This window comes from Leptonychotes weddellii, chromosome 8 (assembly GCF_054177405.1).
Source record: "Leptonychotes weddellii isolate Sample4059 chromosome 8, ASM5417740v2, whole genome shotgun sequence".
NCBI lineage: Eukaryota > Metazoa > Chordata > Mammalia > Carnivora > Phocidae > Leptonychotes > Leptonychotes weddellii.
Window position 1 is genome coordinate 9,797,460 of NC_138376.1, and position 17,611 is coordinate 9,815,070.

The 17,611-nt window shown below is 36.1% G+C and overlaps 1 protein-coding gene across 1 annotated transcript in view; it reads left to right on the forward strand.

Moving 5' to 3' along the window:
- Positions 1 to 17,611, forward strand: part of DTNBP1 (dystrobrevin binding protein 1) — a 115,428-nt gene that overhangs the window by 7,229 nt on the left and 90,588 nt on the right. Inside the window, exons 2-4 of the mRNA XM_081827655.1 lie at positions 741 to 794; positions 1,554 to 1,604; positions 10,725 to 10,785. Of these exons, the coding sequence (XP_081683781.1) occupies positions 741 to 794; positions 1,554 to 1,604; positions 10,725 to 10,785 (166 nt within the window). The remainder of the gene's footprint in view (positions 1 to 740; positions 795 to 1,553; positions 1,605 to 10,724; positions 10,786 to 17,611) is intronic.

Sequence of the window (17,611 nt, forward strand, 5' to 3'; positions counted from 1 at the left end):
AATAATGCAATATATGTTAAGAAAAAAAAAAGAAGAAGAAGAAGGTAGCGGGAGGGGAGGAATGAAGCGGGGGAAATCGGAGGGGTGGACGAACCATGAGAGACGATGGACTCTGAAAAACAAACTGAGGGTTCTAGAGGGGAGGGGGGTGGGAGGATGGGTTGGCCTGGTGGTGGGTATTGAGGAGGGCACGTTCTGCCTGGAGCACTGGGTGTTATGCACGAGCAATGAATCATGGAACACTTCATCTAGAACTAATGATGTAATGTATGGGGATTAACATAAGAATAAAAAAAAAATTAAAAAAAAAATAAGAAAGCTTTTGATCAGTGTCTAAAATTTCACAAAATGGTACTTAAAGAGCTTTGAGTGCCTGGTATCATATCTTTTATTAAAATGTGCCACTTGGATATCTTTGTTGCCTACCAAATTCACCTATGTGGATCACTTCTTTTTCTAATAATACCAGGTAAATGACATTTCTCTAGTCCAATCAGACTTAGGAACTGTTTCTAAAAAAGGGATTGCGGCAAGAAAAAATACAAAGATGTTTGCTACAAATGTTCTATTTGAGGTGTCTGACATACAGTAAACACTCAAATACTTGTCTGTAGAGGTGCTTAATTCTTGCTAAAATAATTAGCTCATCCAATGTAAAATTTTAAGAACTGTGAAATTCATGGTTGAAAAAAATCTCTTAAGCTGTAAAAATATGATATTTTATAATTGTTGAATTATAGGCTGAAGACTTTAAGTGACAAGTCAAGAGAAGCTAAAGTAAAAAGCAAACCAAGGTAAGCCTGTGCTAAGATTTAATTTACTGTGACTTAAATTTCACGTAGCGTTCAGCTCTAGTTATAGTAGTATGATTACTTTAGTGGATTTTACATCTGTTGAGTGCACTTGACTACAAAGCAATCTGATTATTTATAAATTGTGTAACACTGGAAATTTTTCTGAAAAAATTATGAAATGGTTGAAAGGGACATGGTGAGGGGTAGTTGTTTTATTCTAGGACAACCAGTGGTTATTGTTTGATCACAGTTAATCATTTTGTATATTAAGCACAAAGTAAAAGTCCTGCATTATTGAGAAGCAGATTAAAACTGAAACAGTACTTGGCAAGTGAGCCTCTGGAGCTGTGTTACCTGTTTTATATAAAAACACACCAGTGTTGTGCAACTTTTTCATTTTCATTTTTTTTTAATAGGTAAAACACGACCAAATTTCACTTTAAACCTAGAGATTATGAGCTTTTAAAAAAAAAATTCTTATTATCTAGCATGTTATCAAGGTATTCGTCGTGTTTGCTAAAAATAATCTGTAGGGCAGAGTGATGGATGATAGTATATTACAGTATTTGAATTGTGAAATAAAACAATACATTTCTCTGAAAGTTTAGGTAAATTGTCATTAGTAATTTAAAAATATTCCACATAACAGTTGACAGTGTCAAAATTCTCATATGTAGCTTTTTTTAAGTTGGCCTAAATTGGAAGCAATTTTAATAAATTAAGTGGTTTTGTTTTTGGTTTTTGGTTTTTTTTTGGCAGGACTGTTCCATGTTCGCCAAAGTACTCTGCTGGTCTAGAATTACTTAGCAGGTAAGTGTTTCCATTTAAGTAAGAAAATTATGCTTCTGACTATTGTCTAAAAATATTTTATAATTTTATAGGTAGAAACCTTAAAACAACTAAATTTTACCTAAACATAGTGATTAGAAATTATTAATTTATTCATTTCCCTGAGGGGTTTTTACTTTTCCTTGATTAATGAAAAGTCCGTTCAGACTTTGAGCAGATTGATCACTATTGTATTTGCTAGTCAGTACTTTATTATGTGTATTTATGTTTATGGTTTTTCTGTTGCAAGAAAATTGATTTTGAATTCAAGTCCTTGATAGTTCTCTTTGATTTTTAATTTTATGCCCTTTCTTCTCTACTCCCCTCCTGTTGGCATGCAGATTAGTATTAAAATACATGATTTTCTTCCATGTGGCAACAAAAGCATAAGCAACAAAAGAAAAGAATAAATTGGACTCTATCAAAATTAAAAACCTCTGTACTTCACAGAACCCATCAAGCAAGTGGAACAGCAATCCACAGAATGGGAGAAAATATTTGCAAATCATTTTTCTGCCGAGGGACTTGAATCTAGAGTATATAAAGAACTTTTATAACTCAGCGATAAAAAGACCCAGTGAAGAATAGGCAAAGGCTTTGAATAGATATTTCTCTCAAGAAGATATAAATAGCCAATAGTCACATGAAAAGATGCTCAACACCATTTGTGGATGCTGATCGAGACCACAGTGAGATACCACTTCACACCCTCTAGTCTGGCTGTAGTCAAAAACAAAGAAAATAAGCGTTGAGCACATGGAGAAGTAACACCCTTTTGCAGTGTTAGTAGGGACATAAAATGGTGCAGCTGCTGTGGGAAACAGTTTGGTGGTTTCTTAAAAAGTTAAATGTAGAATTACTGTGTGACCTGGCAATTTCACACCAAGAGAATTGAAAACATACGTCCACATGGAAACTTGTACACAAATGTGCATAGCAGCATTATTCACAAAAGCCAAAAAGTAGAAACAACACCAGTATTCACCAACTGATGAGTGTATATTCAGCCACAGAAAGGAACGGAACACTGGTGTGTGCTACAAGGTGGATGACACCCCAAAACCCAACACATGATTCCATTCTGTGAAATGTCTAGAATAGGCAAATCCATAGAGATGGAAAGTAGATGAGTGGTTGGCACAGATTGGAGGAGAGAGGGGAATGAGTATGGGCTTTCACTTTGGGGTGATGACAATGATTTGGAATTAGGTGGTAGTGATAGTTGCCCAACTCTGAATATACTAGAAACTACTGAATGAGACACTTTAAAGGGGTGTATTTTATGGTATGCGAATTACCTCAATGTAGCTGTTATAAAAATATATAGCTTAAGTATGTCATATGCAGTTCTGAGCTTAATAGTGAGCCCTCTGACAGATCCATGCTGAAGATGTGTACAGGAGAAGATAGAGCTGCATTTATGATGACACGGTCACCTATGCCCACAGTTTGCTTTTTCTTTTCTAGCTCTTTCCTGGCTTTCTTTTTATGGTTGCTAAATCTAGAGATTTTTTTTCTTTTTTGAAATGAAAAGTGCTTAATTTGATACCAGTTTCCTGCTTGGTTTTGTTGAGTGAAGAGCGTAAGTGAACATGAAAGAAGGTATGGTAAAGATCAGTGGTGTAATCTTTACATTTTATCATTATTTTTTTTAATCTAGTGATTTAGTTGAATGGACTTCATTGAAAGATTTAGATGGGTAGACTTTCATGTGTGGTAGTTGTTTGAAATGGGGTGCACTGTGGGACTTAACATGAAAATTTACAACCATAGGAAGATGTCTATAATATGTCTGTTCATTGCCCTGAAACACAGTTTTTTTCTCTTTGGAACTAATATTAAGTGGAGGAAAGACCATTTTAAATAGCAGATCTCTAAATTACAATGTTTTTAATTGTTAAAAATTGTGACAAAATACATATAACATGAAATTTACCATCTTAACCATTTTTAAGTGTGCATTTTGGTAGATGGATTTTTTTTTCTGCTTCTACAAAATAAGTCATTGGAATTTTGATAGAGATGGCATTAAATATTTATAGATTACTTTGTGTATTATTGACATCTCAATGATATTAGTCTTCCAATCCATGAATATGGGGTATCTTTCTATTTATTTACGTCTTCTTTAATTTCTTTCAGCAGTTTTGTAGTTTTCATCATACTAGTCTTTCATCTTTGTTAAATCCTAAATTTCTTTAATGCTTTTATAAATGGAGTTTTTAAATTTCTTTTTTGAATTTTCATTGTTAGTATATGAAAATACAACTGACTTTGTGTGTTGATTTTATATTCTGCCTCTTTGCTGAATTTGTTTATTAGTTCTAACAGGGTTTGTTTCTGTGGAATCCCTAGGCTTTTCTACATGTAAGATTATATCACTGGTAAACATAATTTTACTTCTTTCTTTCCAATTTGATACCTTTTCTTACTTTTACTTGCCTAATTGCTCTGGTTAGATCTTCCAGTACTATGTTGAATAGAATTAGCAAAAGCAGGCATCTTTGTTTCTGATCTGAGAGGAGAAGCTTTCAATCTTTTGACACCAAGTATGATGTTAGCTGTGGGTTTTTTATAAATGGTTTTTATTATGTTGACATAGTTTCCTTTTATTCCTTGTTTTTTGAGTTTTTATCTGAGTTTATGAAAGTGTGTTGAGTTTTGTCAAATGCTTTTTCAGCATCAATTGAAATTATGTATTTCAATTATATTATTATGTTAATGTGGTTATATTACATTGATTGATTTTCATATGTGAAATGATTCTTGAATTCTAGAAAAAAATCTGATAGGTCATGGTATATATCCTTTGAATATGCTGCTGAATTCAGTTTGCTGTATTTTATTGAGGATTTTTACATCAGCGTTCATAAAGGATATTGGTCTGTAGTTTTCTTGGTCTGTGTCTTTGGCTTAGGTATCAGGGCAATGCTGGCCTAGAATGAATTAGGGAATGTTCCCTCCTCCGGTTTTTTTGAAGAATTTGAGACCGTTGTTTTTTTAATGTTTGGCAGAATTCATCAGTGCAGCCGTTAGGACCCAGGCTTTTCTTTTTTGGGGAGGTTTTTAAAAATTTTTTTCCAGTTTTTTTTTTTTTTTTTAAAGATTTTATTTATTTATTTGAGACAGAGAGAATGAGAGAGACAGAGAGCACATGAGAGGGGGAGGGTCAGAGGGAGAAGCAGGCTCCCCGCCGAGCAGGGAGCCCGACGCGGGACTCGATCCCGGGACTCCAGGATCATGACCTGAGCCGAAGGCAGTCGCTTAACCGACTGAGCCACCCAGGCGCCCAAAAATTTTTTTCCAGTTTTATTAAGATATAATTGAGGTATGTCACTGTATACGTTTAAGGTATACAGTATACTTGTTTGATTTACATGTATTGTGAAATGATCACAATAAGTTAGCATTTATCATCTCATGGAGATAAAACAAAAAGAGCAAAAACAGAAAAATTTTTTCCTGTGATAAGAATTCTTAACAGCTTTCATGTCATACAACAGTGTTACTGTAGTCATCATGTTGTACATTACATTCTTAGTACTTACCTTATAACTGGAAGTTTATACCTTCTGACCACCTTCCTCCAGTACCCTCTCCCTGCACTCTCTGCCTCTGGTAACCACACATCTGATCTCTTTTTCTGAATTTGGATTTTTTTTTTTTATTCCACATATAGGTGAGATCACAGAGTATTTGTCTTTCTCTTTCTGATGTATTTCACTTAGCATACCACCCTCAAAGTCCATCCATGTTGCCACAAATGGCAAGATTTCCTCATTTTTTGTGGTTGAATGATATTCCATTGTATATATTGTATATATGCACTATTCATCCATCAGTGGATGCCTAAGTTGTTTCTGTGTCTTGACTATTATAAATAATGCTGCTGTGAACATCAGAGTGCAGATACCTTTTTGAGTTAGTGTTTTTGTTTCCTTTGGTTAAATACCTGGAAGTGGGATTGCTGGATCATATGGTAGTTCTGTTTTTAATTTTTTAAGGATCCTCCATTATGTTTTCCATAGTGTCTATACTTGTTTACAGTCCCACCAACGGTGCACCAAGGGTTCCTTTTTCTCAACATCCTCACCAGCATTTGTTACATCTTTTTAATGATGGCCATTTTAACAGGTGGGAGGTGGTATAGTTCATTGTGGTTTTGATGATTTGCATTTCCACGATAATTAGGATGTTGAGCATCTTTTCATATATCTGTTGGCCATTCATCTATCTTTGGGGAACCGTGTAGTGAGGTCTTTTGTACATTTTTAAAAATTGGATTATTTGGGGGGTTTTTTTGATATTGAATTGTATATGTTCCTTATATATTTGGGATATTATCCTTTTATCAGATGCATGGTTTGCAGATATTTTTTTCCCATTCTTTAGTCTCTTTTCACTTTGTTATTTCTTTTGCTCTGCAGAAGCTTTTTAATTTGATATAGTCCCACTTCTTTTTGTTGCTTGTTCTTTAGGTGTCATGTCCAAAAAAATCATTGCCAAGACCCATGTCATGGAACTTTTTACCTGTTTTCTTCTAGGAATTTAATGGTTTCAGGTCTTACATTTAAGTCTTTAATCCAGTTTGACTTAATTTTGGGGAGAGGTATAAGATAGGGGCATAGTTCCATTATTTTACATGTGAATATCCCATTTTCCCAGAACCATTTATTGAAGAGACTGTCTTTTCCATTGAGTATTCTTGGCTCCCTTGTCAAATATTAGTTGACCACATATGCTTGGGTTATTCTAGACTTTCTATTCTGTTCCATTGATCTATTCATTTTTATGCCAGTTCCATGCTGTTTGGATTACTGTAGCTCTGTAGTGTAGCTTGAAATCTGGAAATGTGATGCCTCACTCTTTATTCTTGTTTATTAGGATTGCTTTGGCTATTTGGGGTCTTTGCAGTTCCATATAAATTTTAGATGGCTTTTTATACTTCCATTAAAAAAAAAGCCATTGGAATCTTGATAGGGATTGCATTGAATATATGGATGGCTTTTGGTAATATTGATGTTTTAACAATATTCTTCCAGTCCATGAATGTGGGATACCTTTCCATTTATTTTTCATCTTCAATTTCTTAAATCATTGTTTTACAACTTTCAGAGTAGAGATCTTTCCCCTTCTGGGTTAAGGTGATTCCCAACTATTTTATTGTTTTCAATGCTATTGTAAATGGGATTGTTTTATTTTTCACATAATTTATTGTTAGTTTATAGACATGCTACCGATTTTTGTATGTTAATTTTGTTTCCTTCAACTTTATTGTGTTTGTTGATTAGATCTAACAGGTTTTTTTTGTGGAGTCTTCAGGATTTTCTATGTATAAAATTATGTCATCTGCAGATAGAGACAATTCTACTTCCTTTCCATTTCTGATGCCTTTTATTTCATTTTCTTGTCTGATTGCTCTGGCAAGGAGTTCTTAGTACTGTGTTGAATAGGAGTGGTGAGACTGGGGGGCGCCTGGGTGGCTCAGTTGTTAAGCATCTGCCTTCGGCTCAGGTCATGATCCCAGGGTCCTGGGATCAAGCCCCACATTGGGCTCCCTGCTCAGCAGGAGGCCTGCTTCTCCCTCTCCCACTCCCCCTGCTTGTGTTCCCTCTCTCGCTGTGTCTCTCTCTGTCAAATAAATAAATAAAATCTAAAAAAAAAAAGGAGTGGTGAGATTGGGCAGCAGAAAAACTTTCAGTGTTTCACCATTGAGTATGGTGTTAGCCATGAGCTTATATAAATAAGGCTTTTATTATGTTGAGTTATGCTCCTTTTATACTTAAGTTTTTTTATCATGAGCAGATGTTGAATTTTGTTAGATGCCTTTTCTCTCCTAGGACTTTTTTTTTGGTCTTTCTATAAATGTGGTGTATCACATTGATTTACAGATGTTGAACCATCCTTTCATCCCAGATGTAAATCCCTCTTGATCATGGTGAATGATTCTTTTAATGTGCTGCTGAATTTGACTTGCTAGTATTTTATTGAGAGTTTTTGCATCTATATTCATCAGGAATATTGGTCTGTAGTTTTCTTTTCTGATATTGTCCTTTACTGGCTTTGGTTGCAGAGTCTGCTAGCCTCCTAAAATGAGTTTGGGAGTGTTCCTCTTCATTTTTTGGAAGAGTTTGAGAATGATTGTCATTAATTCTTCTTGAATTAATGTAAAATTCACCAGTGAAGGCATCTCATCCTGGGTTTTCCTTCATTGGGAGATTTTTGATTACTGATTCAATCTCCTTACTGGTGATTGCTATTCAAACTTTTTGTTTCTTCCTAATTCCATTTTGGTAGTCTGTATGTTTCTAAGAATTTTGCCATTTCCTCTAGGTTGTCCAGTTTGTTGGTGTATAGTTGTTCATAACAGCCTGTTACGATCCTTTGTATTTTTGTGGTGTCAATTATAATGTCTTCTTTTCCATTTATAATTTTGATTTGGGTCCTCTGTCTTTTTTTCTGTGGTTAGTCTAGCTAAAGTTTTGTCAATTGTGTTTGTCTTTTCACAGAATCAACTTTTAGTTTGGTTAATCTTTTCTATTGTTTTCCTGTTCTCCATTTCATTTATTTTTTCTCTAATCTTTATTATTTCCTTCCTTCTGCTAATGTTGGCCTCAGTTGTTGTTTTTTTTCCCTAGTTTCTTAAAGCGTAGTTAGGTTGTTTATTTCGGATCTTTCTTCTTAACGTAGGCATTTGTTATGAACTTCCCTTTTAAAACTGTATTCCGTAAGTTTTGGTATGTTGTATTTCCATTTTCATTTGTTTCAAGATACATTTTTATTTCCTGTTTAGTTTCTTCTTTGATTCATTATTGTTCAGGAGTGAGATTTTCAATGACAGATGCAGTCTCCTTACTACTTATCAGATTTTCAATTTCTTTGGGATTCAGTCTTGGTAGGTTTTCTTTTTCTAGGAATTTGTTTTTTTTTTATTATTATTATTTTTTGAAGATTTTATTTATTCATTTAGAGAGCATGCACGTGAGCACAAGTTGGGGGGGGGAGGGACAGAAGATGAGGGAGGGGGAGAAGCAGACTCCCTGCTGAGCAGGGAGCCCGAAGTAGAGCATGATCCCAGGACCCTGAGATCATGACCTGAGCTGAAGGCAGACGCCCACCCAACTGAGCCACCCAGGTGCCCCAGAATTTGTCTGTTTCATCTAGATATCTAATTTTTTGGTGTACAGTTACTCATAGTACTCTCATAATCATTTTTATTCCTATAAAATTGGTAATGTCCCCACTTTTGTTTCTAATTTTGAGTCTTCTCTTTTTTTTTCCTTAGTCCACTTAAAGACTTAATTTTGTTAGTCTTTCTGAAGAACCAATTTTTGGTTTCATTGATTTTCCCAATATATTTATATTCTATTTTATTTATCTGCCCTAATGTTTATTTTTTTCTTCCTTCTGCTAGCTTTGGGTTCAGTTTGTTCTTTTTCTACTTCCTTAAGTTGTGAAGTTAGGCTGTTGATTTGAGATCTTTCTTCTGTTTAAATGTAAGGCGTTTATAGTTATAAATTTCACTCAAAGCCCTGTTTTCCTGAGTCCCATGAGTTTTGGTATGTTGTGGTTTTATTTTCATTCATCTCTTAATATTCTCTGATTACCCTTATTTTTTTCTTTGATCCATTGATTATTTCAAAGTATTTATTTAATTTCCACAGATTTGTGAATTTTCCAGTTTTCCTTTTGTTGTTGATTTCAAACTTCATCCCATTGTGGTCAGAAAAGATACTTCGTATGATATCTATCTCATAACATATATAAATATGTATCTCATATGAATATATAGACTTTTTTAGATCAGGCTTAGGTTAGCAAAATTGAGCAAAAGGTTCAGAGATTTCTCATTTACCCCCTTTAAAAAAATCTGCGAGTTAATTTGTGGCCCAGCAGATGATCTATGCTGGAAAATCTCCCATGTGCACTTGAGAAGAATGTGTATTCTGCTGTTGTTGGGTAGAGTGTTCTGTATATATCTCTTCTATCTAGTTGGTTTATTGTGTTATGGTGTTCAGGTCCTTTCTTGTTTATCTTTTGTCTGGTCATTTTAACCATTCATTATTGAGAGTGGGGTATGAAGTCTTGGTTATTGGAGAATGGTTTATTTCTCCCTTCAGTTCTGTCAATTATTGCTTTGCATATTTTGAAGATTTTGTGTAAGAGTACAATTACGAAAACCAGGAAATTAACCCTGCTCCATAACCTACAGACCTCATTCAGATTTCATCAGCTATCCCATTAATGTCCTTATTTTGGGACCAGGATCCAATCTAGAATCATAGGTTATATTTAGTCACCGTACCTCCTTCATCTCCGTTAATCTGGAACAGTTCCTGAGTCTTTGTTATTTATAACCTTGACACTTTTGAAGAGTACTTTTTGTTATTTTCATATTATTATTTTGCAAAATGCCCCTCAATTTAGGTTTACGTGCCTTTTTTCCCCCCTCATGATTAAAGACAGTGTTTTTTTGGCAAGAATACCGGAAGGGCAATGGTGTGTCCTCAGGGCATCACATTAATAGACACATGATGTTTATATGTTTCATTACTGTGGATCACGTGGTTAGGGAAGTGTCTGCCTGGTTTCTACACTGCTGTACTGTTTCCCCCTTTTTAATTTAGGAGATATTTTGAAACTATGTAATAAATATGTTGTTTCTCTTCATAATTTCCCTCACTAATTTTAGCATCCGTTAGAATTCTTGCCTGAAACAATTATTGTCGTGTTTACCAAGTGGTGATATTTTAATCATTTTTTCTACAATTATTAATTGGAATTCTATAGAATTCCCTTCTTCTCCCCCATTCATTTGTTCAGTTGTTTATTTAAATCACTATGAACTCGTGGATGTTTGTTTTAGCCCTTGAGTTATAACCCATCACTACCATTATTTATTTTGTTGCTCAGATTGTCCCAGGTTTGGCCATTGGAAGCCTCTTCAAGTTTCTCCTATGTCCTTGTGACATGTCCCCATTATTTTTGAGTTGTTTTTTTTTTTTTTCTTAGGGCACCATAGGATGTTCCAGGTTCAGTTTTAGATGGTATTTTTTTTTTAATGTGTGGTTTGCATTTTGAATTATTTTTTGCTTTTTTTAGGTATGAAGATACGTGGGCTGCACTTCACAGAAGAGCCAAGGAATGTGCAAGTGCTGGAGAGGTAAAGAACTGGCTAATCTTATACTTGTGGGAACAATATCTGTTTGCAGTGCTAAAGGCTAGTTTTTAAGGAATTACGTTTGGGACTACATTAAAATATTTTACAGGATATCTGCAGTTGAATTTAGTAGTTGATTATGAAGCTCCCTCAATTACATTTTTGTAATTTCTCTAAACTAAGCCTAAGATTAAAGAGTTTATGAGTTTTATTCTCAAGTCACAAGTAAATATCTGGCTCATCTAGGTATAATGTTTTGAATTTGAGATGCCTAAAATCATTAATTTGCTTAACAAATCAATGTAAATGTTTCAGGGGTCATCCTCAGTTCACTCAGAAGAGCAAACTATTTTTTAGCAGTATGTGTAGAATGTATAATGAATAAAAGTGACTTGTAATTAAAAGTATTCGGTACATGTACTGGAAGCTTTATTAGCCAAGATCAAATACTCTGTGCTATTGATGTCAATCAAACTTACTTCTCTCTAAAAATACTTATGTGATTCTGACTTTTAATGAATTTAAACTGACTTTCTTTATCACTTACCTAAATTAGTGAAGCTCTAACAGTTACATAGAGTAGAGTAATACATGTGATGAAAGTTAGACATTAGTGTTTCTCTTAGAAATTACTGAAAAGGGGGAATGAAAGTTTCTGGTAGTAAGGCAGACCAGGTACTTTGAAAAGCTCTGTAGCTATAAAACACTTAAATGCTGGGTAGATTTTTTAAAAATTATTTAATACATTAGGCTCACAAAAACTAAGGGAGATCCTAAAGGGCCAAAAAAAAAAAAAAGAACAGGGAACTGAAATCAGAGTGGTTTAAAAAGTCCTGTGGAAGCTGGGGTAAAATACTAAAATAAAAGCTTTCAGTATTTATGGAGAAAGGAGACTTTGTGGGGAACTGGATCTGAGTCTTCTGCACAGAGCTCTTGAATCTTTGAAGTAGCTGCATCCCTCAGTGAAAGGTGAAGGTAGGAAGGAAAAGCTCCCTGTCTATAAAAAGAGGCAACACGGAAACCTCTCTATCTTCATAACAACTTGGAATAAATACAGTCCCCTTTCTAGATTTATTACTGTCGCCTTGGCCTCATTTCAGTGTGGGGCTCAAATTTATACTTCCTGCACGACCGAGAATGAAAGGACCACAGGTGACTTTGTTCTTTGACACCCAGCAGAAACAAACACAAATGCTACATGGATAAAACTGTGTAAACCTGGGCCCCTTAGTATTTCTACCGATTAATTTTCTACCACCCCTCTAAAAAAAATTAGCAAACACACAAAGGAATATATTATCAAAAGTTTGAGAGGCACCAGAACCAAAGAGTAAAATTTAGACCTACAAAGGACATTAGGTATTGCACCATTGGATACAGATTGTTAAATAGGTAAATGCAAAGTCTTTTAAAACTTTTATAGAGATAAAAGATGGATTAAAAAATGAGTAAGGAATAAGATTTTATCAAACATGACTTTAGAAATTCACTGACATTAAAAACCCCCCAAGGGTGTGCTTCAACAGCAATTATATACAAATGAAGAAAGAACATAGTGATGTAGAAGGAATCTCTGAGATAAGTGGAAAATATGAAAGATGAGTTAATAGAGAATAGTTCTAGAAGATCTTGAGGTTGAACCAAATGAGATGACCAATATTAGTCTAATTTTGATCTGTAAAGTTAGAGTTTCATATGGATCAACTTATCTAATAAACATTCTAGAAAGAATGAGGGAAAGACAATGTAGGAGAAGATCAATATACAAAAGACAAATACAATTACAAGGAAAAAAACAGATAAATCCATAATCAAAATGGGAGAATTTTAATACCTTCCTTTTAATTGAGAGGGAAAAAAAAAAAACCAGGTAAAATAAGTATGGATATAGGAGATTTAAAAAATGTGATTAACAGACTTCACTGGATGGACAAATGTAGAATACCGTCCCAGCAAATATAAAATACAGTTTCCTTAAAGCGTATTTTTGGAACACGTAAAAATTGACCAGGTACTGAGGCATAAAGCAATCCTCAACAAGTTTCATGTAAGTGAAGTCATACAGAATATTCTCTGATCTCACTGCAAATGAAGCTGAAAGTCAATTCAGGAAAACAAGACTCCGTATGTTTGGAAATAAAAAATATTATGAATATTTATGGCTCAAAGAAGGAAAAGTGTTGAAAAATTTAAGAATTGAAGGGAATGTAAGCAGTTACCGCACAGAGCAAGATTAAGAGTTTATGAACAATTCTGACAAATTTGGAAAGTTAGATGAAATGGCAAAAATCCTAGAAATTTTTACCAAAACCAATTCTAGAAGCAATTCAAATCCTAAATAGTATTATGGTCACTGAAGAAATTATAGTTAGTGATTAAAATTTTTTTTCTGCTTAAGAAAGCACCAGGTCTGCAGAGTTAGATAGGAGAGTACTATCAGACTTTCAGGGAATCCACCATTTCAGTGTTAGATAGACTTTTGCAGCAAATGAGAAAAGAGGAAACTGTGCCCAGCTCATAATGAAACCCAACAAGGGAAGTATGAGAAAGTGACATCGAAGTCCAGTCTCATTCATGAATATAGATATAAAAATTATAAACAAAATAAAGTCGTCATCTCTCACCTAACTTGTGTTATGAGTTGTATTCTCAAGTCACAAGTAAATATCTGGCTCATCTAGGTATAATGTAACCCAAACCCTCAACCAACTTGCCTAAGCATATTTAAAACCAGCAAAATGTCTACATGTGAGTAGCAATCTGTTAGGGTGTAAAGTGCTCAAGGCATAGTTTTCCGATTACCAAACCTTGAACGTTTATAATAAACAGTTGCTTATGTGCAGTAATGGGGCCCCTCAACACTAGCAACACGCAAGGCCTGCATCTCCTTTATGGAGGTGCTCCTCATACTGTCTCGTGATTGTGATATGCTGACAATTGTATTTGAAATATAATTTGAGAATCTTCTTTCACATTGTTTTAAAATGTGTATCAAGCTTAAATATAAAGTTTTCTTATATAAATATTAGCCAGAACTTTGTATTGTTATGTGTATGTCCTGTGAGTGCTGGATGATAGAAGGCATTCTGCCAAGGAGACATTCTGCAGTGTATGGTTGTGTTGGCAAACCCAGCAGTGCATAAAAAACAAAATACTATATACTAGGTTTATTCCAGGATTGAAAAGTTGACATTAGAGATTTTTTTTTAAGAGAGAGAGAAAGTGGGGCGCGGGGGAGCAGAGAGAATCTTAGGCTCCATACCCAGCATAGAGCCTGACTTAGGGCTCAGTCTCATGACCCTGAGATCATGACCTGAGCCCAAATCAAGAGTCGAACACTTAACTGACTGAGCCACCCAGGCACCCCAACCTTAGAGGTTTTTTAAATGCAATTGACCGCATTACCATATTAAAGGAGAAAAATATATGATCGTCAGACGCAGAAAATACAGTGGACTAGTTGTACAACGTAATATAATCAAATGTAGAAATTTAATAACATTAAGCATCTATTTAGAGTAAAATGATTTAGCAGGTTTTTGTAGAGGGTAACTTCTTTGTCCTGATACCTACCAAAACCTGCAGTATTTGACTTGCAGTGCATTGATCCCATATTCAACCATCTTACTAAATACTCTTTTCTTTCTTTTTTTAAGATTTTATTTATCTACTTGAGAGAGAGGGGGAGAGAGCATTGGAAGAGGGGAGGGGCAGAGGGAGAGGGAGAAGCAGGCTCCCAGCTGAGTAGGGAGCCCGACTTGGAGCTCAATCCCAGGACCCCAGGATCATGACCTGAGCTTAAGGCAGACACTTAACTAACTGAGCCACCCAGGAGCCCCTAAATCCTCTTTTCTAATAATTTGTATTTGGGTGTGGGAATTCTTTTGTGTAGATGGTAGGTTTTAATTTCTTCCCTCCCAACGTGTACAACTTCCATCTCTTCATCATGTCTTTGTACACTGGGTAGAACCTCCAGTATAATGTTGAATAAGAGTAGATGAAGAACTTGATTCACATTTTGGCTCCATCAGAGTTGAATGTGAAAGGGAAATTACATCTTTTGGGAAACAGTAGAAGACCTCTAAGACCTCAGAGTAGAGAAAGATTTCTTAAAGGAAGGCATTAAAAGCACCAGTCAAAAATATTAATAGTTTTTGGGGCGCCTGGGTGGCTCAGTCGTTAAGCGTTTGCCTTCGGCTCAGGTCATGGTCCCGGGGTCCTGGGATCGAGCCCCACATCGGGCTCCCTGCTCCGCAGGAAGCCTGCTTCTCCCTCTCCCACTCCCCCTGCTAGTGTTCCTTCTCTGGCCGTGTCTCTCTCTGTCAAATAAATAAAATCTTTTAAGAAAGAAAAAAATATATATATTAATAGTTTTTATCAGGGCTTCTACTCATTAAACAACACCACGAAAAAGTTAAGCAATTGATAAAACAGAGGACACAAGTGTTCAGAAAATATGAACAGCATATACAAACCAATAAAAAGAGGGCAGTAATCCAGTACAGAAGTGAGCAAAAGATATGACCAGGCATTTTACAGAAGAAAAAATAGGAGTGGCCAATAAACATGAAAATGTGCTTCAAGATGATTAGAAATCAAAGAAATACACGTTGAAACCACCAATTTATACTTGTTAGATTATCAGAAATGTAAGACTTGAGTTTCTGTGCGGATGGTCCTTATTTGCAGAGGACAGTTTTGGTTTCTTCCCTGGGAAGAAACCTGATGAGGAGCAACTAGAACCAGGGAGTTTCGTCCATTGCCACAATTGCATTAGAAAACATATTGGTGGGGCACCTGGCTGGCTAGGTTAAGCGTCTGCCTTCGGCTCAGGTCATGATTCTAGGGTACTGGGATCGAGTCCCGCTTCGGGTTCCCTGCTCAGCGGGGAGCCTGCTTCTCCCTCTCCCTCTGCCTGCCACTCCCCCTACTCATGCTCTCTCTCTCTGTCAAATAAATAAAATCTTTTTTAAAATTAAAAAAAAAAAAGAAAACACGCATTGGCATTAAGTAGGAGTTGAAGTTGGAGATACCTCTCCAACAGCAGCTGTGCTCCGGGGGTATCTCTAGAGCATTGCCTCTCAAGCTTTCCCCTGATAATACTGGTGTGGCACATACTTCCTCTGGTAATGTTGCCTAGGATTTATTACATAGTACAGATGAGGCTACTTGAAGTCAGAGGTAGCTAGGGGGGGCGGTCTGATGACCCCAGTCCTGTTGAGCCGCTCTTGTCAGATGAGAGCGGTACCTCGGATGCATCTGTAACTCATTTGTGAAACTTGCACTTGTGCACCAGGAGATTTGTACCAGAATGTTTGAGCAGGTTTTTTGAAACTTTAGACAGTCACACAGTCCATCTACAGAATAAATTACAGTGTTATTCATAAAATCAAATACCATACAGCGGTGAAAATTAGTGAACTGCAACTGTGTGAATCAGCATGGGTGAGTCCCACAGTGTTCAGTGAAGCTCCTGTAGAGGAGCTTTAACAAATAATTCTTCTGATTGTAAGAAGTATTTTATAATAAAATATATAGGAGAAAGAATTTCCTGTAAGATATGTTGTTGAGTTTATGCTATTTGGGGATCTTAAATTTATTGATAGAGTTATTTTAAGATCCACATCTGATCAAAAGTGCCTCTGTTGCTTTCCAGAAATACAGTACTCAGCTTTAAAATGAAAATTTAGGGACGCCTGGGTAGCACAGTTGGTTAAGCGTCTGACTCTTGGTTTCAGCTCAGGTTGTGATCTCAGGGTCCTGAGGTTGCTGCCTGTCAGATCAAGCCTGCATTGGGCTCCATGCTCAGCGTGGAATTTGATTAAGACCCTCTTTCCCTCTCCCTCTCCTTCAGCCCCTTCCCCCAGCATGCACATGCTGGCTAGTGTGCCCACTAGCGAGCGCTCTCTCTCTCTCGTGTGTGCACACACACGTATGTGAATAAATCTTTTTAAAAAATTTTTGTTTTTTTGTTTAAATTCAATTAACATATAGTGTACTGATAGTTTCAGAGGTAGAGTTCAGCGATTCATCACTTGCATATAACACTGAGTGCTCATTACGTCACATGCCCTCCTTAATGCCCATCACCGAGTTACCCCATGCCCCCAACCCCTCCCCTCCAGCAGCCCTCAGTTTGTTTCCTATGATTAAGAGTCCTATGGTTTGTCTCCCTCTCTGATTTCATCTTGTTTTACTTTTTCCTCCCTTCTCCTACGATCCTCTGTTTTGTTTCTTAAATTCCACATGAGTGAGATCATATGATAATTCTTTCTCTGACGTGTTTCACTTAGCATAATACCCTCTAGTTCCATCCATGTTGTTGCAAATGGCAAGATTTCATTTTTTTTTTTGATGGCTGCGTAATATTCCATTGTATTTATATACCACATCTTTATCCGTTCATCTGTCAGTGGACATCTGGGCTCTTTCCATAGTTTGGCTATTGTGGACATTGCTGCTGTAAACACCGGGATGCACGTACCCCTTTGGATCACTACATTTGTATCTTTGGGGTACATATTTAGTAGTGCAATTGCTGGGTCATAGGGTAGCTCTATTTTCAACTTTTTTAGGGACTTCCATACTGTTTTCCAGAGTGGCTGCACCAGCTTGCATTCCCACCAACAGTAGAGGAGGGTTCCCCTTTCTCTGCGTCCTCGCCAACATCTTTCGTTTCCTGATTTGTTAATTTTTGCCATTCTCACTGGCGTGAGGTGGTATCTCGTTGAGGTTTTGATTGGGATTTCCCTGATGCCGAGCGATGTTGAGCACTTTTTCATGTGTCTGTTGGCCATTTGGATGTCGTCTTTGCAGAAATGTCTGTTCA